Source organism: Centroberyx affinis, unplaced genomic scaffold, assembly GCF_046629955.1.
Source record: "Centroberyx affinis isolate AG114_WGS23_722 - 3 ecotype Tasmania unplaced genomic scaffold, CSIRO-AGI_Caff_v1 ptg004503l_1, whole genome shotgun sequence".
Lineage (NCBI taxonomy): Eukaryota > Metazoa > Chordata > Actinopteri > Beryciformes > Berycidae > Centroberyx > Centroberyx affinis.
In genome coordinates, this window is record NW_027282151.1 from 3508 (window position 1) to 25651 (window position 22144).

At 46.3% G+C, this 22144-nt stretch overlaps 1 protein-coding gene across 1 annotated transcript; it reads left to right on the top strand.

The window, feature by feature from the left end:
* Nucleotides 1-10212: 10212 nt before the first annotated feature.
* Nucleotides 10213-19059, top strand: LOC139665240 (ephrin-B1-like; the record flags this gene model as incomplete). Its single annotated transcript, XM_071544235.1, has 3 exons — nt 10213-10305; nt 14885-15001; nt 16933-19059. Coding segments are annotated over 3 exons (605 nt in total), but the record flags the coding sequence as incomplete, so codon positions are not given.
* Nucleotides 19060-22144: the final 3085 nt, after the last annotated feature.

Genomic DNA, 22144 nt, shown 5'->3' on the forward strand with positions numbered 1-22144 from the left:
GACCATGATGGATGGATGGGGCTGAAAAGAAAGTCGTGTTTTCACGTGATAAATAAATACAATGTGTTATGGTGAGCTCAGACTGTCAGCCCCGTGCACTGCCGCTCACAGCGAGTTGATGATTTTGTAGATGGCAACTGAACAATTTCACTTCCCCATTCCAAACCCACTGGTCCAATTTCTCTCCCTGTCTCTGCCTCTGTTCCTCTCTCGATCCTTTTTTCTTTGCCTGCAACTTCATCTTTCTCTCTCCCTCCGCCATGCCATTCCTCCTGTTTTCTCCTCTCCTTAGATCTCTCCCTCCCTCCCTCCCTCCCTCCATCTCTCCCTCCCTCTCTCCCTCCTCCATCTCTCCTGCTCAGTGACAGATCCTTCAGGAAATTGTTTCGAGTCTCCAGACATTTTTGTGTTGTAGCTGTTTATTTGTGCTGGGGCCAGGGGCCGGAGCCTCAGTCTCTCTCTGTTGTCGGACTAGAGGTTAAGCTCCCAGCTCTTTCGCTGCTCTGCGCCAAAGACTGATCCTCGATCAGCAAGGCTTTACCGTGTAACCGATACCGGGGACGAGGAGAGAGGAGCACCAGAGAGGATGTAATCAGTGTGTGTGTGTGTGTGTGTGTGTGTGTGTCTGTGTGTGTATTTTTGTATATGTGCGTCAGCCGCTGGCTTTGTGTGTATTAGGATGTAATCAGCAGCATTTCTCTCTGTGGTCTGCTGTGCTTTCTGATTGGGGTTTTGGCGAATAACAGGGGAAGGGAAGGGAGGAAAAGTGCGTTCCTTTTCCTGCTTCTTGTGTTGCAGCCTGGCCTCATAACTGGAGAAGCTCTGCTGTGGTTTGGACCCACACTCAGCGTTCTGGCCCTTTACACATCAGCCATAAGCTACAGCAGACCCTCTATCTCTCTATATATCTGTCTGTTTGTGTCTCTGTCACTGTGTGCGTGTGTTAGTGTGACTTGGGTCCCTTGGTAGCTGCAGTCAGCTTTGCTCAGTGGCCTCCATGTTAGCAGGTAGAGAAGATTGATTCCCTTAGGGTATGGGCATGTGCACAGAAGCACACACACACACACAGACACACACATACTGTATATACATTCACAGACACGCAAATACAGGAACACACGCACTCCCACACACATGTACACTGCTCTCTCTCTCTCTCTCTCTCTTTGTTCTGGCTCTCGCAGATTTTGTTTTGGTGGACAACAGATGGGCTGACATAGACTCTCCTCTAAAACAGGTACACTGTCTGACTTCCCTCCCCCCCCCCTCTCTCTCTCTCTCTCTCTGTCTCTATGCATCTGTCTCTCCTCTGTCTTTCTCTGTCTCTCTCTTACTTGTCCTGTCATCTCCCTCTCCCTCTCTCTCTCTCTTTCTTTCTCTGACCTGATCACCACACAGACAACCTCATTAACCTGAAGGTAATTTTCTCGGCAGAGCCCTAATGCTTGCCTCGTCTCTCCTCGCACATTGCATCACTGTATCATTTGCGCCGCTTATTCAGTATACCTAAGTGGGTTTGTTTTGCATCGTCTATTTGGAAGCGGGGAGCACTGAGCCTTCGGTAAGAGTTATTGTTTGTTTGTTTGTTTGTTTGTTTTGTGGCTCGGTGTGTGTTATTGTGCTCGCAGCCATGGGCTGGCTTGGTTGTCATAACTCCCTTCTGGAGGCCAGATTGAAAAGGTCAGTGAAGATGGAGCTTCTCTATCCACAGAGGAAGAATGCACAGTGGATGAACAACACACACACACACACACACACACACACACACACACACACACACACACGTACACACAGACACACATGGACCATGCGAGCACATTTTGTGCCTACACCACGAGTTCTCTGAGGATATTTCAGCCCAACACATTCGTGTTTCCTAACTTGTTCCGGGGCTCTGGCTCTCGTTTCCCTCAGGGCGCGTTTGCTCGTAGATTACCTCTTTAGTCAGTCTAGATTTTTAGAGCCTTGTGGCCTTTGACATGCCACTGCTATCTCCCACCGCATTCCGATCCATCCCAGCGCTTCTTTTATCAGGCAGCACAGGCTGATTTGTGACTCGTGGACCTTTAGTTTTGTTGGGGGGGCGGGGGGGGGGACTTCTATCTAGAGTGCAGAGTCCCATATCAGGCTTGCATAAGACCACAAAGACCAGAGAGAAGAAGAAGAGGATCAGTTTTATCAGCTGTCGGGCTTTAACAAGTGAACCATGCTTCCTTCATGCGATTATCAGCGCACGAATCAAGACGAAAACTTCAATAAGCTTCCTGCTGAGGAACACGCTCACCGAGGGACCGTCATTGTGCACCCGTCTGTCAGTTGTGTGTGTGTGTGTGTGTGTGTGTGTGTGTGTGTGTGTGTGTGTCGGTCTGTGTACACACTCGTTTCTACATGCAGGCTCTTATGGTTGATCATATAGGCTTAATGAAAGACTAATGTGGAGCTTCCTCATGTCTTTAACCGGGATGAGACTGCCTGCTCGAGGTCTGCTACACACACATACACACACACTGGGTAAGAGATAAATAAACAGTAACTCCCACATGACCAATACTAACCTTTAGCTTTTGAGCTTGTGTGTGTGTCTGCCACGCACGTGTGCGTGTGTCTGTGTGCCTCAGCGTTGTGCTGCATCTCTTTTAACCTTTAGCGCTGACCACTAGGAAGGTGAAATGCCTTTTTTTCTCTCTGACCCAATTTCTCCTCTGCTTGTTTCTCTGAACACGCAACATTTCAACTGCTATTAGTCAAATGATGCACTATCTGAGAGGGGAGTTCAGAGGCCTGGCAGCATGTGTGGGTGTATTTGTGTGTGTCCCTCTCAGAGTGTGTTTTTACACCTGTGTTTATTCAAGTGTGTGTGCGTACACCTGTCAGATTGTGTGCGTTTTGGCTTATAAGCAAACTGCAGGTGCATGCGCATTTGTGCGTGACAACATGCATGTGTATTTAAGTACTTTTGTGTGCATGTTTGTGTGTGTGTGTGTGTGTGTGTGTGTGTAAATGGGGGCTAGGAGTGAAGAAAAAAGGTCGGGGATGTGGCGTGCTATAAGATGAGTCTGTCTACATCTGTCATGTTGGAGTGCGCTCAGTCTGTTCCTGTTTGAGACAGATGACTTGCTCTGTTCCCCAAGGTCTCCCTGTTATTCTGCATCCTTTATCTCCTACTGATCCGACAGACGGCTTGCACCGTGTGTGTGTTTTTGTTTGCTTGCGTGTGCGTGGGTGTGTTTTTCTGTGTATGCCTGCGTCTATGTGCGTGCGTCAGGAATTTCCCGCGTGTGCATGTCCCGTCTATGTCACCGCGTGTGTTCCTGTGTGTGCATGTGTGTATTGGCTTTGTTTTCTTGTGTGTTTGCTCATGTACGCAGGACAATTTGATTTGGTGTGTGTGTGTGTGTGTGCATGTGCGTGAGTGGTGATGCACAAGTTTTATGCTGTGTAGGGGAGCGGAGGGTTTTGCAGCATGCTGAGTTGGGAAATGGAGAGTGGAAAGTGCAGCGGTGTAAAAGCTCTGCCCCGTTTGATTCACCGGAGAGGTGACACACCGACACCCACAGCTAAATGATGCAGAAGCTCTCTGTGTCTGCATGCACCGGGTCTGGTACACACACACACATATACACACTCACACACACACACACATACATTGGGAGCTGCTGACAGGTCCTCTGCAGAGGTTAAAAGCTGTCATAAGTAGTCTTGAAGCTCTGCCCCAGTGGTGCTGGCCATGGCAGTCCATAATACCCAACCCTTGGCTTAGTAGTCTGCTGGGACTGTCTGGACTGGCGTACAGGGACCACACACACACACACACACACACACACACACACACACACGCACGCACTGATGCCCTCACAAGGATACAAAATCACAATGACAGATGTGCACAATTCACACACACACAGATATTCCTAAACAATCATGCACAGTCATACACCCACACACATAAGTAGAAATACACATTTAAGCACACACACATACACACAGAAACACACATACATGCTCACACACGCACAACACTCATACACTTACACGCACAGAGAAACACATCAATACACACACACACAAAGAGAAACTCAGGGGAGAGAGGGAGAGAAATGAAGAGAGTGTGAGTGAGAGAGAGAAGCAAGCTGGCAGGCACACACACACATACACATACACACAAACCAACATACACACACACACACACACACACACACACACACACGTAGACATATACTTCCTCCGCTCCAGAGAGAGATCACCTCCCACTTCTTCTCTCCAAACCGAGCTCTCCTCCTCCTCTCAACTCCTCACTTCATCACCTCCTTCCATATTCCTCCACTGACATATGCACGCACGCACAGACAATCCCCCCCTCCCTCCGCACACACCCACCCCACCCACCCACACACACACACACACACACACACACACACACACACACACTTCAGACAGATCAAGTCTCACTCCTCCCCAGCTCGCACACTCTCCCGTCTTCTAAAAAGGAATCTCCCACTTCCTTTCCTGCCCCTCCTCACCCCACACTCCTCTTTCCATCCCTCTCCCCCTCTCCCCCTCTCCCGCTCTCCTCCCTCCCTCGCCCTCCTCCAACCCCACCCCACCCCACCTCCCCCCACCCTGCGCTATCCCATAGTGCTCTCTGCTGGGAGGATTTAGAGGTACCCTGTAATTTTGGTGCCGGAGGAGCTCTTAAGTCCTCCCTGATCTTCTGGCTACACAGACAGCCAGTATATGTGTGTGTGTGTGTGTACGTGTGTGTGTGTGTGTTTTCTTCTGTGTGCCCAAGCGCTTACATGTCTGTATATTTTTTCTCCACCATTTTAAATGTATGTGTGTGTGTTGTTGTTGTGTGTGCGCACACTTGTGTATTTGCTTGTGTGTGCGTGTGTGTGTGCATGTGTGTGTGTGTGCGTGTGTGCGTGTGTGCGCGAGTAATCCGGACGCAGGAGAGGAGCTCCCCCTCCGGCTGCATACTGAGGCAGGGAGCTGAGCAACAGTTGTGTGCATTGGGCTGCTAACCACCTTAGACCTTGATGTTAATGCTGCTACCTGTTTACCACACATACGGCGCACCGGCTCCTGGCAACAGGCGGCACGCTGTGACACCAGAGCTGCTGTGGACGCTTTGTGAGAAAACGCCGCCATTGTTGCGTACAAAGACAACAAAATCAGACCTGTCTCTGCATACCACTCAAAACCGCATTTGCTCTAACCAAAATTCAATAGTGGAGGTTGAATGTAGCATGTAAAATGTGCAGTACTAATGCTGCAGATATAATGACTGTATTTTATATTGTATGCCATGTTATATTACTGAAGAAATGGGAGAAGAAAACATTGGTGAGCCGAGCACAGCTAATTCATCTGAGATGATATGAAAAGTCTGAATGAATTTTCTCCGGCGGTGTTGAGTGCCAAAACTGTGGACGAGGCTATGTGGGAGGGACGGCTAGAGAGAGGTTGGAGGTTGATTACAGATTTCCATTTCTATTTCTGGGACAAAGAAATGGAGGGCTGATGGGCTGGGACATCTATTTAGATCCATTTCATTCTGCCATAATCAGGCTTTAGCCATGCCCTAATACTCAGGATTAGAAAAGGTTCAAAGTGCAAACATCTAGATCCCCAGCATTATTCCAGTCTGCCAACCTCACTCTGGATGTGTTTGCGAGGATGCGCGTGCATGCACGTGTGTGTGTGTGTGTGTGTGTGTGTGTGTGTGTGCACATGCATGCGTGCCAGGGCTGCTTGGCAGGGGGGAGGGGGGTTATCTCTGGAATCAGGCCCATAAACCTAATCTAACCCTCTTGGTGCTCATTCATGTGTGAGTGAAATATTTTGTGCAAATGGGCTCTCTTTTCCCTCTCCCGACTTCTAGTCTATTTCGCTAATGTAAACAAAAAGTGAGATAGGGATATCGGAGGTATGAGAAATACCCATTTCTGTTGTGACGCTCTATTTAATACAGACACATGTACCTGACACTGACTGAGTTGTGCTCTCTATTTTGCCTCAAATGGATGGAACAGCGCTGTGTGCTGGTGTTTTTCCTTGATACTGAGTGTGAGTGATCAGATAGTGGTTTGTGCCTGTTTATGTATTTATTTTTTTTCAGTAATGTAGACATTATTACCGGTGGTTACTGCGACTACCCAGCGCCTGCTCTGCTCGTCTAAGTGGAAGTCTGAATGCGGTGGAGAATGGGGGGCGGTGTGTGAGAGGTAGCCAATGAATGTCACCTCTCATCCACTTTCTCATTAAACAACCTGCTCTCTGTCTGTCACATGGGCCGTGTCTATCCCCTCATTCGGTGCTATGGGCAAACTTGTGCACGCGCGCACGTACGCGTATGCATAGGCGCGGAGGAAACACACGCGCGCACACACACACTCACACACACACACACAGAGTCCTCTCGCTGTATGAAAGCAAGCCCCCTGGGCTGGACAGGAATAATAAGCAGCAGATGATTCATGATGGAGATGGGGAATGTATTCAGCAGGACCACCTGAGTGACCTCATTTAGAAGACCTGAGAATAAATATAGACCACCGCGTCGCACTCTGTGCCTAGCGTGTCTCGTCTGGGCCAGTCAGCACCGCATCTCTCACACATCTCCCACTCTTCTCCTCTCCGCTCCCCCACAGCACCTAGGGGAGCAGTCCTTCCACTCTAGCCCCATCTACCCCCAAAGACATGAATGTCCTTGCGAATCTACGTGTATGTGTGCATATGCGAGTGTGTGCATCCACATATGCATAAGTGTGTGTGTGTGTGTGTGTGTGTGCAGTATTGGAACAGGAGCCTTTGTTCCAGGCCAACTCTTCCCCTGTAAGGCTTTCTTTTGGCTGATACATTTCTGCTGTAGATATTTCCCAACATCAACATTTGGCACCTGGTTCCTCTTATGACTTCAGCAGCTGTAGATCTTTTGTTCTCCCACCAGTCACTCTGCGGCCAATGATCCACACCCACAAAGGGAGCCTTAAATCATACAAAAACCAGCTTTGGAGCCGACCGCTTTATTAAAAAAGCAACATTCCTTCATGCAATGACCAATTCTTTCAGTATTCCGGACCGCTAAAGTAATGCTGAACTAGTTGTGCAGTTTGTTCCACTAAATCATTAGCAGTGACGCGGAGTTTCTTTGTTCTTCGTCCTGTCGTGGCTTTATCCCCTTGTGTTTTTATCTCCAGCGAGACACGCAGGAAGACCCAATTCCCCAGTTTCCTCTTTCCAAAACACTACATGACCGTCGGCCTTTTAATATCTGGAAATCCAGATTTGGATTAACGTCAGCGTGCAGGGATGAAAAAACGAGAGCGAGGGTTAGAGAGAGAGAGAGAGAGAGAGAGAGAAAGATTGAGAGAGTGAAAGAGGAGATAGAGAGAGTGAGCGAGAGGCTTTCAGATTAAAAAGCTGGCACAGTGTCCTTGTTGTTGGGTTTTAGAAACATGGCTGGTGATCACTGTTTTAGAGTGAACTGTGACACGATAGATATAAACACACTGTTGCCAGTCAAGGGTTAGGATGATAAACACAGGACCTCATGGTGCTTAACAGGCTACGTGCTTTCTGTTAGGAATCACAGCACATATTTTAATGTACTCAACAGTTGTTACTGTAGTCGATGTACATCTTGAATAGTACTTAAAATGTGGATTCACATGGAATAACACGCGTAAGGAAATGTGGTTAAAATTGGACACGGTTAATCGGATTGTGAATTGCCAATGGTACAGTAAGACTCTGAAATATTTGACATTTTAAATGGTTTGAATACAAACAGCATATAAAGTGATCATCTCTTTATAAATCCCTCTCTCTTTCACTTGCTCACCTAAAGTGAAGCCTTGAAGGAGTAACTTATCATCATGCCACATCAGTAATGCCGGGGCCTGTTCAGTCAGCCTGAAGGAATAGTTAATTTACACGACAGAAGTAAGTTAACAGTGAGAAGATTTGCTCTCCCTGAGTGGATATAAAATTCAGAGCATGACGCTCACTCTTAGTCAGATTATTCAAGCGCCTTTGAGCTCGATCTTCAAAGAGCTCATTTTTGTATAACCTTGCCCTGGAAATTTAAAAATTGAAAGAAGGGGAGAAATTGGCTGGAAAATAGCAGGGTGAGGTTAGCAATGATGGCGATGTCTGGGCCATTCAGGCTACAAGACAGTGTGCCTTTAAGTCTGGAAACAGGCCTGTCCACCTCAGTGTCTTTGAATGTTCTCTTTAAAGGAGACATGCTCCCTGCATAGACTTTACATAAATCATAAGAGTTACTTAGCCTTGAGTGTTCATTCACATTAACGTCTCATGTAAATGTTGAATCTTTTTCTCCCTCCTGTACGGCAGTTTGCCCTGACTGCCTGGTCCTGCTGTATTTCAGTGTCCCGCTCAGTCGGTCATGTTGAGTCTACGGTGGGGAATTGCCAAAGTGCTGCTGACACGATGTTATCACAATAATTATCACAAATATTATCACAAATTATCACTGCGCTCAAGCCACGCTACCACAATATTGTGCTTCTCATTGGAAATACTAAATAATCTGATAATGTAATGTGTAATATTATTGCAATTTATTATTTAGTTTTCTTTCATTTGACCAAAGTATAAAGCTGAAATAATATCCCAAAGGGCAACAAAATGTCAACATTAATAATACTTAGGAATGACAAGGCATGAATCAACTAGATGAATTTCAAAGCCTTTCCAAAAACTCCGACGGCAGAGTTTCAAGCGCTCTCCGAATGAACTTGTTTTTATAATTTCCGAGAACACCGTTTGACAGAACATTAATTTACATCATGGAAAACGCGAGTATAAATGTTGATACATGCCATCGACATGTCGTGGGTGGAAGTAATGTGATGTTATACTGCGTTCTTTGCCCCCCTCCTCCCTCCTCCCCCTTCCCCCTCCCCAACCCCCCGTCCCTAGCTGAGTCTGTCTCTCTTTGTGTCATCATTAGATAAGCACCCTCTCCAAGCCAATCTCATCATAATGAGGGTGCCATCTGAAGCAATCACCCAGGGAGATGGTCATTGAGTTAAGAGGGAGGGAGAGGGAGGGGCAGAGCCAGATAGTGCAGATAAAAAACTAAATGAAGTGAGCGAAAACGGAGAGAGACCAAGATGGATAATGCAAGGAAGAGAAACAAAAGCATTTCAGAGGAAGGGAGTAAGTTGAAACAGCAGACTAAGCGGAGATGGAGATCATTTGGGGAATTCCAAAATTAGAGCCTCCATCGCACGCGCCCACACAGACGCATGCCCACACACACACACACACACACACACACACACACACACACACACAACTGCATGCGCATTGCTTTGTGCTTAGCTGCTCAACATTAAGGTCAGAGTCACACTCTGTCTCCCTAGGTCATTATCATAGACCCTAAAATAGACAGCCAATTGTGTCACAGTGTCTGAGGTGAATGTGACAGCGAATAAACAGCCCCTCGACCCAAGTCGGAGCAGAACACATACACACACGCATAAAAAAAAACAACAACACACACACACTTTCTGAAACGCAAATGGAGACACACGCACACGCACACACACGCACACGCACGCACGCACAAACATTAAGGGAGGCATTTAGCTCTCAGCACTACCAGCGAGTAATGACACATGTGGCTCAGAGGGAGTAAGCTGCTCCAGGACTTGGCAAGCAGCTGGAACTCTCCCTGGCATGTCTCACTGCTAAAATATGCAGAGACGGAACACACACACAGACACACACACACACACACACTCAGGTCTGGCCATGTTCTTCTCTCTACCTCGCCGCCCACCCTCCCTCAGTAGGCTGTAATGTTGTTCCATTCATTTGACTTCACTTTATTGTGTTAATGAGAGATACCGTTGAGAGGAGCTGGCGGTTGATTGAGGGTGAGAACGCCTAATCACTGGAACAGCTAATCAGTGCTTGTCGTAAATATTGATTAGTTCTGTGCGTTATGGACGTGCTCATTAACCAATGTGTCATCGTCTCTCCTCTTCCTCTTCCTCTTCCCCGCTTTTCTTTTCTCTACTCCCTCACTTTGCTCTTCCTCCTTCTCCCTCTCAACCCCTCCGCCTCTCTCTCTCTCTCTCTCTCTCTCTCTCTCTCTCTCTCTCTCTCTCTCTCTCTCTCTCTCCTGTCCTTCACCCTCTTTCTTCCTCAACTCCTCTCCCTTTCTCTTCTCCCCTCCAGCCACCTCCAACGGTACACTAGAGGGCCTGGAGAACCGAGAGGGAGGCGTGTGCAAGAGTCGAGCCATGAAAGTCATCATGAAAGTCGGACAAGGTAAACGCGAGCTCACCTCGCATGTAGAACACAATACACCCTGCTGCCTTGAAGCCATGTTTCACTTTGGTGTGACATTCTCATTTTTCGCTATGTGTGCCTGCCGTGACTTTGTCGGCCGTCAACCTCCAACAGGACCTGCCGCCTGGAATTGTGGAGTTATATTGTGAAATGTACTGGCCACAAGTGTTGGGGCTTTTTAAAAAAATAAATTATGACTCCTTTATAGACAATAACAAATGTAAAAGTAGGCTACCTCTTGAAAAAGTGATGCCAGAAAACAGAAAAATATTATATCTATATTTAAATATCTTTATTATACTATATTTTTAGTTGTAGAATATGTAGTAGGTAGGGATGCACAGTTAGTGTATATTCTTAGATTGTAATTTTGGTTTTCACAATTAATAATCATAGAATATTTGCATATTGACATTATTGAAATATTTACATCATTTAGATGAATTCATTTAGAATGTACACTAGTTGAAAAGATGTTGTTAGATGCAAAAGTCAATTCAAATAATTTACACTGGAGCTGCAGCCATTGTTGGTGGTTGACTGCTGAAATCTACTATACATGTAATACTGTAATATAGTTTGTAATATTACTTCAGTTAGAACATGAATTAGAAGAACATGAACATTTCAGTTAAAATGTAAGATATTTTGGAAAATAGTGTAACACAATGTTTCTTCCTCTATTTTAAAACACAGTTGATTATAGTCTCTAAAATTGAACTGTTTTGTAGAGAGGGCTCAAGATGACTACTAATGTTGATAATTATTCAGTAGTGAGTTTTACTTTCAAATCACCTATAATGTAGTCAGAGTAGCTGTACGTGTTTTCAAATGCCTGATATCTCAGTTTTTAATTAATCTCTTTATATATGTTCACTCACACAGCTTGTGCAAATTAAGTGTCGAAAATGAGATGACACAAGACAAGAATTGTTTGTTTTCCACTTCCTGACTTCTTGAAAGGCCTTTAATGAGATTCAGCTCTCACATACCTGATTCTTATAATCAGTCAGAGTATGAAAATGTGTGTTTGAAATTGGTATGTAAGTGCAGGGTTTTTGTAAGGCATCTAAAAATCATGGAAGTAAACAAACGAACTTTGTTTAGATATCCTTGGACGCAACATTTGGTTTGTATCATATATTTCACTTTTAGATGCTGTTTTATCCGATATGCGGACATCCATATCCTGATTTTGACAGGGTACAGTACACAAATGTGTTACACTCTAAACATCCCCCATTTCCCCAGTGCCGTTGTTTTGAGCGAAACAGACACTAACCACCATCTGAGAAGAACATCTGCCCACCATGATGGCCTGACTCCAGCTTTAAAGCTGGGTCTCACATCAAAAAATAAAAAAATCTCTGAAATCTGCTGAGAAACCTGCAGTGTGTGTGCGTGCAGGTGGAGTTTGTGTGCAGATATTTGAATGTTGGCCAGCAGGATGACAGCAGTGTATCCTGGCAGTCGGAGAAAGAATAGAAGCTAACAAGCTGCTGATGCTAGCAAGGTCTGAGTTGGGATAAATTCAGCGGATACACTGAAATATCTCCAAAACCATCTCTGAATAGACAGCTATGCATTATCTTTTCGTGTAGGTCAATTTATTTGAGCACAGGATTGCAACACCGTCACCAAATGAGAACACGGTCGCATGAATGGAAGCGGCACGGGCTTTTACGTAAACTATTAGTTGGTGAATAAACAAATCCCCGAACCCGCCCTAATCGAAGTTGAAAGCAACTGTCTCTCATCTCAATAGAGTCTCTTTCTATGGCCGCTGGCTGTTCCTCAACTTCGCCGGAGCCTGCACTCATTTCCCAAAACAGTCCGCAAGCTAGCTGTCACTCAGAATCAGTGTGCCCTACAAACCTTGTTAGAAAAGATGCTGTTGGCCAGCTGCTACTACTTTTAAAGCTATTTCTGTGTGGACGCTTGATATATAATGTGTCCGTCCGCCACAATGACCATTTGAAAAGGGCTGAGCGGAATTGCGCCTTCGACAGAAGCACTTCGGCTGCTGTAAATCGTCGAGGGGATTGTTTTTCTCGGGAAACAATGGGAGAAGTTACCCTCAAAAACAATGATATGACTCTTAAAAGAGGTGATTTGAGCTGATTGACTTTACCCCTGTAGCCACACGAGGTGCTGTTCCAACAAACAGAAAGTACCAACAAATTAAATTGGGCCCTCCTTGGCTGTGACCCCAGATGCTATTGTGTTTAAGCCACACTCCCTCAGTCTGTGCCGCTGAATGCCAGCACATTCCTCCAGCCAAGTCTCCGAGATCTTCCCATACATCCGCACAAACTCCTGTGCACTTTTGCTCTCTGTAGTCTATTTCGGTGGCTCATCCCAGTGTGCAGTGCAATCATGGTGTACTCTTTCTTTTAATGTTCCATTTGCATTTATCGTGCGGAGGCTGCTGTAATGCTAAAGCACACTCCTGGGCACAATCACGCTGAAGCATCCGTTCGCATCTCGCAGCTCCAGGACTTGACACGTCTATCTAATTGTACTTTAAATGCCTCGCGTTGTGTCTTTTGTCTTTCCATAAAAAAAAAAGTAAAGCAAAACGGAAGAGAAATTGAGTGAGCGGAGAAATAGGGAGAGAGCACATTTCACAATTTTTTATACATCGCTTGCTGTTCAGCACTCTCTGTCTACTCCACCACATCATGTCACTGTGCTCATTAGAAATATGTTGACTCACTGCCTCACACGCATATCTCTCCGCTCCTTCTCTTTCTCCATCTCTCGCTCGCTCCCTCGCAACATATCTGTCTCGCGCTCTCTCCCCCTCTCTCTCTCTCTCTCTCTCTCTCTCTCTCTCTCTCTCTCTCTTCTGTCGCTCTGTCATTGTCTCTCCCGCTCTCTCTCTCTCTCTCTCTCAATATCCCTCCTCCTCTCCCCCGCCTTCTCCCTCCTTCTGGCGGGTTGGCAGTTCTGAGGTAGTTGCTGTCTGCATAGCTAAGGGAAATGTCAGCAGTACACGCGGAAAAATGGGTCAGAACATTAGAACGCTCCCTGCACATGCTCAGTGGTTGACACAGCGTTGGGGCTATGCACGGAGCGAATCAGATCACTGTGTCCTCTCATATCCTCCGCCACGCGTGAATGTACCCACTTCTCACTCCTGTCTTTCCTCATCTATTATTGATGGCGCACAACAGCTCACGGCTAGGTTCACCACTGCTGCAATCACTATGGAGCATTGCGGTGGATTGGACATCGAGAAGACAGAGGCGAACGGATCAAATTGCTAAACGCGCTGTTATGTGCGACCAAAGCGAAAAAAAAAAAAGGTGGAATCTATGTCCCTTTTTCTCTCTCTTTCTCCCTCTTTCTCTTCTCTTTTCCTCTCTCCTCCCTCCATCTTTTTCTTCTCTCTTTGTCTCTTCCATATCGGCCAGCCTCCCCACGCCCCAATCATTTCCCTGCAAAGAGTCTCTGCCAAACCAGAGCGGAAATAGAAAATAGACTGGTAGACTGTCAGGGCCTTTTAACTCACTCACTCACGCACGCACGCACACACACACACACACACACACACACACACGCCCACACACATGCCACACAAAGTCGCCACAAGGGACTCAAATGTAAATTGGCCCCCCTCCACACCCTTCTCTCTCTCTCTTTCTCACACACTCGCATACACCCCTTGAGCAGGCCTTCGGGCAGATGCAGATAAGGCCAGATAGAGGCGAGGCATCTGATAGCGTACTGCGGAGTCATCTGACTGGCTTCGGTAATAGTTTATAACTGTCTCTGTCTGCCGGCCCTGCCCTCGTAAAGCCGGGCAGCGGACCCGCCGGTGTTTACCGCACAGAGACTTCAAAGTGCGTGTGCTGAAATCACAACAGACAGACTGATAAACTGTCTGTTTCCTTCGCGAGCGGTATTCCCCCCTCAGAGCCGATGCAACCCCTCCTCTCCTCCCCCCCCCCCCTTCTCCCCTCTCCTCTCCTTGTCTTCCCCCTTCTCTTACTGTCCTGCTATTCTCTCCTCTTCAGGAGTGCGCTTCTTTCAGGGAGAGTTAAAGCCAGAGCAATAAATAAGGCATATTATGGCCTTTTAACGTGATGAATAATGTAAAACAATAAAAAGTTAATATATATCTACTTTACCCTCATTCTGCCATGCCTAAGTGTATTGTAAGTATATTCTAGGAGTGTGCCTGTGTGTATGTGTATGTGTATGTGTGTGTGTGTGTCCTGCACTCCTGCTCTCATGAATGTGTCAGTGTTGGAAATGCCTGTCTGAGTGTTTGCTGAAGGAGTTGCTGATATAGATGTGAGCTCATTTTTTACGACAGGACAGGGATACTGGCATGTTTCACAGACGTTCGCTAACTTGTCCTTCCTCTTTGTGCTTTCATCTTCACTTCTGAGACACTTTCAACACATGGGACTTGAGATAACCTTCTCTGTGTATAAAAGATACATCAAACGATAATAAAAAATAATCCTTGCTGATGCAGGGGAACAAGCCGTTGTAATTCGATGCACGCAGCTTTGCCAAGACTGAGTTTCTGAGTATTTGTTTCCCGCAGACCCAAACACACCAGACCCTGTGGTGCCGGAGGCTCCAGAAGACAACGCCATACCGGAGTCCAGTCCCAGTCCATCTGATCAGGGTCGGATTGGACCCGTGATCCCAGGAAACACCGGTGAGCAGAGCCAAACACCCGCAACACACCGGCAAACCGTGGTTCTCAACTTAGGGCTTGAGACCACCATGTAGGCCTGACTTAAAAAATACAGTTTCTAAAATACAAATATTTTACTAAAATACAAATATTTTAAATATTTTTTCTTCTTGTGAAATAATGAATATTCACAGCCTCTAGGCTTCCTCTAATAATTAATCACGTTTTGCCTGAAAAGAGCAAAATAAAAATCATAGTTCAGTCTCCTTGCTCGCTCGTACGGCTTGTTCACGCCGCAGGCATTCCTTTTGCTTTGTGGGGGTCGGGAAGCCAAAATAGGTGGAGAACCACTGTTGTAAAATACAACACAATCCTGCAGAACTCTGCAGAACACAACTTGAAACAAAATGAAACCCAACCCAGAACAAATACGGCTCACCCCGACACTCACTTGACTTATTCATACTGTACACAGAGGGCGTGCGGCACACAAGGAGACTCAAAGACAGACTTCTTGATAATCCATCTTTCTAAACTTCATTAGAATTGCAAATAAATGAAGATTAAAAGGATAGATAATTGAAGAAGTCATTTGAGCCTCCTTGGGTGCACTGGGCCGTCTGTGTTTCCTGCTTTCACCAGCATCTTCCATAGTCAGGTATGCACCGCTTTCCACAGGAGGCCCCATTTCTTTTTTTTTCTTTCTTTTTTTTTCTTTCTTTTTTTTTAATAGATCACTACCTATACTAACTTTTTGACTTACTCCAGAACTCTGTATGCCATAAAACTTCTGCCAAGTACAGACTGTTCTGCCTGTCCCAAAGTGATAAGCCTTCCTCACTTAATAATTGCTTATTCGACATTAGTTGGTCTATAAAAAGATTTTCTAATGTCACTTTTCCCTGTATCCTGGCTTTTACCTGTCCACCATTGTTGGATCAGTGATTATGTCAAGTGAAGAAGTGGAGGGTGGAATGAAGGACGTGTCACTGCAGTTTGAGGGCTGATATTTCAGGAATGAGGTTTTTGACAGCCACTCTCCAGCTCTCTGCTCCAGAATGTACGAAATTCCCCCCCGCCTCTGATTTCACCGATAAGGCTGGAATCGCTGGCTTCCAGTGATGTCATTACTCATGATAAGGCACAGTATCCCTTCCCAATAAATGGTTAAGAGCAGAGTGGTCAGCCGAGTGGGGAGACACAGTCATTAGTGGGGATGGCAGTCTCCGGAGGTATGAGGCTTTGTGTGTGTGTGTGTGTGTGTGTGTGTGTGTGTGTGTGTGTGTGTGTGTGAGTGTGTGTGTGTGTATGGGGGGGTCATGGACAGTAAAGAGGCGGGGGGAGTGCTGCTCTTTGGCAGCAGCTGCATACATACATGGAAAACAGATTTGGTTCTTCTCAGATTTCAGTCACTGGAGGAGCCAGTCATTCTCTCTCTCTTCCAGTACCCCCCCCCCCCCCCCCCTTCTCTCTCTTTCTTCCGTCTCACCCCCCCCACTGAACCCCCAGACAAAAGGATAAAACAAAATCAGATGTTCAGATATGCCCTCCCCTCTCCCCTCTTTCCATATCTTTCTTGGCCTTTGCCATGTATAAATGTGGCTTCGACATGTTATACAACTTTTCTTTATGCCGGGGCTCAGTCGTATCGGAGTTGGAATCTCAGTTGCGCTGAGTGACGACTACAGATTTCATTAGGAGGCCATTTTGATTAAGCTAATTAGATTAGATTACATCAATGGGCCTGTCAGTCATGCAGAGGAAACAACAAACAGGGATGTGATCACAGTTGATTTAGGCACTAAACAGCAAGATATACAGATGACGGGACTGAATTACTGTATATGTTATTATTCCTCTGATTGTTCAACAATCCTTGGTTGTGCTAACTCTCTCTTCTTCCACTCTTTTTCTCTCTCTCTCTCTCTCTATTTCTGATTCTCTCTGTCTAGACCACATCAATCAGGACCAGTCTGGTTCTAGTGCGAATTCAGATGGAATCCTCGGCTCCAAGGTGGCTTTGTTCTCCACCATTGGAGCCGGCTGCATCATCTTCCTCCTGCTCATACTCCTCCTCGTCATCCTCCTCATCAAGATGCGCAAGCGCGCCAGGAAAAATGCCCATTCGCAGCCCCGCCCCTCCGCGCTGTCACTCAGCACGCTGTCCAATCCCAAGCTGCCCGGGGGCACGGCTGGTACGGAGCCCAGTGACATCATCATTCCGCTGCGGACAGAGAACAACTACTGCCCTCACTATGAGAAGGTGAGCGGGGACTATGGCCACCCCGTCTACATCGTCCAGGAGATGCCCCCGCAGAGCCCTGCCAACATCTACTACAAAGTCTGACATGCTCAAAACATCCAGTAGTCAGGAGAGAGAGAGAGAGGAGCGCTTGATTTATGTTCTTGGGAAGAACATTTTCCTTTGCATTTTGGGGACTTGGTGTTTGTTCAAGCCCGTGTTTTTTCTACCACCTGCTGCACAAATCTGGAGAGACACACACTGACCAGTAACCAGCGGGGTTGTGAACTGACTGAGAAAGAGGCTTATTCTGTTTGATTGGGTTGTCTGACCCCCCACCCTCCCCTCCCCTCCCCAGCCACCGTCAACGTGTCCTCACTGCGCTTCAGTGGGGGTGGGGTGGGGGTGGGGGGGGTGTAGTGAACCAACAGATGGAAGTCTAGTTTCCTGGTTTGCTGTCCCCCTTAATGGGCAGGATATAGCTTAGTTTAGTTCCCTAAAGTACAGTCTGTGTTACACCCAATTAAACACATCATCCTAGCACACTAGCCAGGAACAGGCAGACACAGGCCCCAAACGCCACTCAGCCTGGTTTGTGTGTGTGTGTGTGTGTGTGTGTGTGCGCAAATGTGTGTGTGTATGTGTGTGTGTGTGTGTGTGTGTGCGTGTGTGTTAGTCAGGGCTCCGTGCTGGGCCAGGAAACTCTCCAGATAGCTCAGGTATCAGACACAGTGTGTGAAATAATGTGTGTTCCTCTCCCTTCGCACCTCTGATGTTTGCCTTACTTACTATTTTTGATGGAGGATTTCCTCGACCCTGATTCAGTTCACAAAGCAGTTGTATTTTGTTAGACTTTCCTACAAGTGCACAATGTATAGAGATGAATAGTTCATCATTATTACTCCATCTTCTCACCACCCATATCATCACTGCGCTCATGTTGCCTGAGAGAGTACCCTGACCTGGACTATTGATGTCGAGGTGTGTGTGTGTGTGTGTGTGTGTGTGTGTGTGTGTATGAGTGTGTATGAATGTGTATGAATGTGTGTGTGTTTCTGGGAATACTCACTTTCCCACTGGTCTGATAGGAGCTTTGCCATTACCCTGGTATTTATGACTGCCTACCAGTGTGTATTTGAGGGTGTGTCCTCAGTATGCACGTCTGAGTTGGGAGCGTGTGTGTGCCTGTGTGTGTGTGTGTGTGTGTATGCGTGTGTGTGTGTGTGTTTGCGGGCATGTTCAGGCCAGTCCTGTATCTGGGCAGACTTTAATGGCTTAGGGGTAGAACACTGAGTTACTGTATCGTAAGCTTCAAAAACAAGACAGACAGACTGACGCGCTGACAGACAGACGCGCCTGAGATCTACGCTTAACAAAACTCTTCAGTACTCGACTTGGCACTGACTGAAGGTTTTATTGTGTCTGATGAGCTTTCGGGGAGATGGTTTTAAAACACCAGGCACGTTGAGATTTGTTTGTTCTAGCTTCTGGTGGTGGTGGGAGCTACAATGTAATCATCAAACAGTCACAGAAACAGTTTGGTGCCTGCTGCCTGGGCTAGGTGGGCGTAGGTTGGATGGTCTGCACTGATTGGATGGCCTACATAGGTAGGATGCCCTATATAAGTTGGATGCTCAGTCGTGGCTGAACATTGGGCTACAGTATTGTCAGATGCCAGTTGGCTGCCATCTGTAGATGACTCAGTGGAGTGCGCAGTCAGTGGCGGTGCCAGCGTGTGACTAATCTAGGTGCCATCTCCTTGCCCACACTCACCAGCCGGGGAGGACAGAGCCATGGAGAAAGGAGAAAATGTTCCTGTGACTTGGCTCTAACCTGAGAGGAAGATTGGGGGGAGGCGGGGGGGGGGGGGTAGGGTAGGGTAGGGTAGGGTAGGGTAGGGGTGGAGGGTTGGGGGGTGGAATGGAAGTAGTTTAGCATTCATTTTTCCATCCTCTCGCCAGTTGTGCTGTGAATAAAAATGCTGTGCAGAATATTCCACAGTCAAGGTGTTCAGCCACCGAGGGACACTGCAGCTCAGCTATCACACAGCCCAGGGCAGCGGCACCGAGACAGGATTTACTGCAGCTGGATGTGTGCACGTGCACACCGAAGCTCGCTTTTTTTTTTTTGGGGGGGGGGGGGGGGGTGTTTGAATGTGTGGGCTGTGTGACTGTGTACGCACAGGCAAGATCTAGTATGTGCCTCTATGTGCGAGTGCATATTTGTGCACATTTGTGCTTATATATGCGATTTTGTGTGTGTGGATGCTTCTGTGGTTAAGCGACTGAACAGACTTGTTTTAGCAATGAAACTAGGTGCACTGAAGAGTGTGGCTGCCAAAATACCAAACGGCACAGTCCCAGTTAATGATGTGTGAGAGGAGAGGGGGGCAGATAAGGACAGCTATTCCTCTGCACGGACACGCAAGCTGACATTGACATACACACATGCAGACACACACACACACACTCACACACACTGAGACTGACGGGTCCAGGTTTATCTCCAGTCAAACGGTCAGACTGCCGGTTAATGTTTATTCACCTACACAGACGCCTATCATCCGCTGCCACATACTATTGCCATCCACAGATACACACGCTGCTGAGTTAAAAGGCAGTCTTGCTTGAAGACCTAAAGGAAGACTCAAATGGCTCCTGCGGGTCGTTAACCTGAGAGCTAACCACCAAAACAGCTGCTCGTGCTTTTGTGGTCCTGTGTTTTAACTCAGCATGCAGTCCTCAGCGGCTCTCTGTGAAACACATCTACGATCAAATATTTTTGTTTCGGATCGGTGCGCATCCACTCACCTACACCAGCCAAGGGAGTCATTACCAGTCACCACAAACCATATTTCATTTTCATTCATTGTAGTGACCACTTAATGTTATTCAAATTTGGCAAAAAAAAAAAAAAAGATTAAAAGGAGATAATAGAGAAATGTAAATATATGGATAGAGCCCAATTTAAGATGTAATTTCACCTGAACACTGCTCTTAAGAAAAATTTAAGATTAGATTTTTGTAATGGAGGTTGTTTGTAAATAGCTGTCTTTTTAAAGTGTGTTTTGTATGAATCCTTGCATTTTGTCTCTGTTTGCAATATGTTTTTATTTTATTTTCTTTTAGAGTCAAACTGAATATTGCAATGGACACATGAGCTGTCTTTTTTGCAGCATCCAGTATTGTAAACGGTCTTTGTTACCACATGTGTTAAAAACTGGTTTCAGAGTTGCATTTTACATCAGCATTCAACAGAATTACAGTTGCTCAGAAACTGTTCAGGAGTGAAGCTTTGTCATCGAGCGCGGAGCACATGGCTTTGAAATGGATAGGTCATTGAAACTATGAATGGTAAGGCCCCGTCCTGTTGGAGACAGCACTTAACTCTGCATATGAAGACTATGTTATTCCACTGCCTCTGAGTTACCTACACCTTCCACTCCATTATAAGATGTAACAAAAGCATTTGGTCCAGAAAGATTAATCTCTCCTCAGTTTTAATAAGTCTATTGGACCAGACGGAGAGAGAGAGATAGAGAGCGAGAGAGAGAGGGGGGAAAAAGAAAAGAGGGCGCGCAAGAGAGTGTGACCGTATAGCGCTCACCAATAAATCATCCGGTTTACACCACTCATTATCTCCCAGGCGGTCCTTTGTTTTAAAGTTGCTCTCTCCTTCACTTTCTCTCCCTCCCCCCTTCTCTCCTTTGTCATCCCTCCGTTCCTAATTTAGCACAAGGATGTTGGTTGCTCATGGTGTGAGCATCACTGTAGGTTGATTTCTGCTATTATTCAAAGCCACAGTATTATTTTCAATGTGCATGTGTAAGCAAAAACCTGTTGAATTTGTTTCCCTGTGTTTGAATCATAACTGTCAGTTTTGTTATTTTATTTTATTTTATTTTATTTTATTTTTGCCATTCACTTCTCGCCGCTTCTCAGCGTAACCTATTGGCACCAGCTACAATGGAAATAACGTTCCACCAGTTTGGAAACTACCGCATATTGATAAATAAAATTTTTCCCATGGAACTTGTTCTTGAGAGATCCTTTTTTTTGCCTCTTATTTATTTATTTATTTATTTTTACTTGAACCTTTAGAAATGTCTGTAAATGATAAACCAAAAGGAAAACACTTTAAACATTTCTGTCCTCTGAACCTCTTTGTACTATACATTTCTCATCTCAGTGACCACCTTGGCTCATGGTGGTGACATAAACCACCAGCACCTCCCTCTCAGCCCCCCCCAAATCTCACCTCAGGGGTCAGTGCTGCACAGATGGGTCTGTTCTGATACATTAGTCAGATTGAAATCACAAGCAGGCTTCATAAATTCATATTCGGGGAGTATGGACACGCCTTTTTGCATAGTAACTAATATCCATATCAACCCTCTCTGCCCTGGTGTCCTCCGAAATTACATTTCTTCATACATGATTAAATCTGATTGGTTGCACTCGGCATTTCCATTGCGTTTGTCTGAAATTACAGTCTGCGTTTATCCGACTGAGGAATAAACTCCAAGTGGTCGGTGAAATCAGAGATGGCATGAAATGTTATTAAAGTGATTGGGCATTTTCACTGACAAACACGTCAGTGTTTACGGGCATGGCTTTCGTGTGGCTGATGATGTGAGCCGAGGAGGAGGAGGAGGAGGAGGGGTGAGAGACGGAGAGGGCAAACCAAAACAGTGATGGCAGGAGAGAGAAAAAGTCAGGGCAAAGAGAGAGAGAGACATAATGTGCCTGTGGCTTCACTAGCTCACCCCCCCCCCCCCACCCCACCCCACCCCATTCTTTCTTTCTCCGCCCCGGGGCAGGTACGTTCATCTGGTTTCCTGGCTCGGTCCCGAGACGCCCCCATAGATCCACGTTACTGTGGGTTTATTAAAACCTTCCCCCCACTGAGCTACTGTGTGTGAT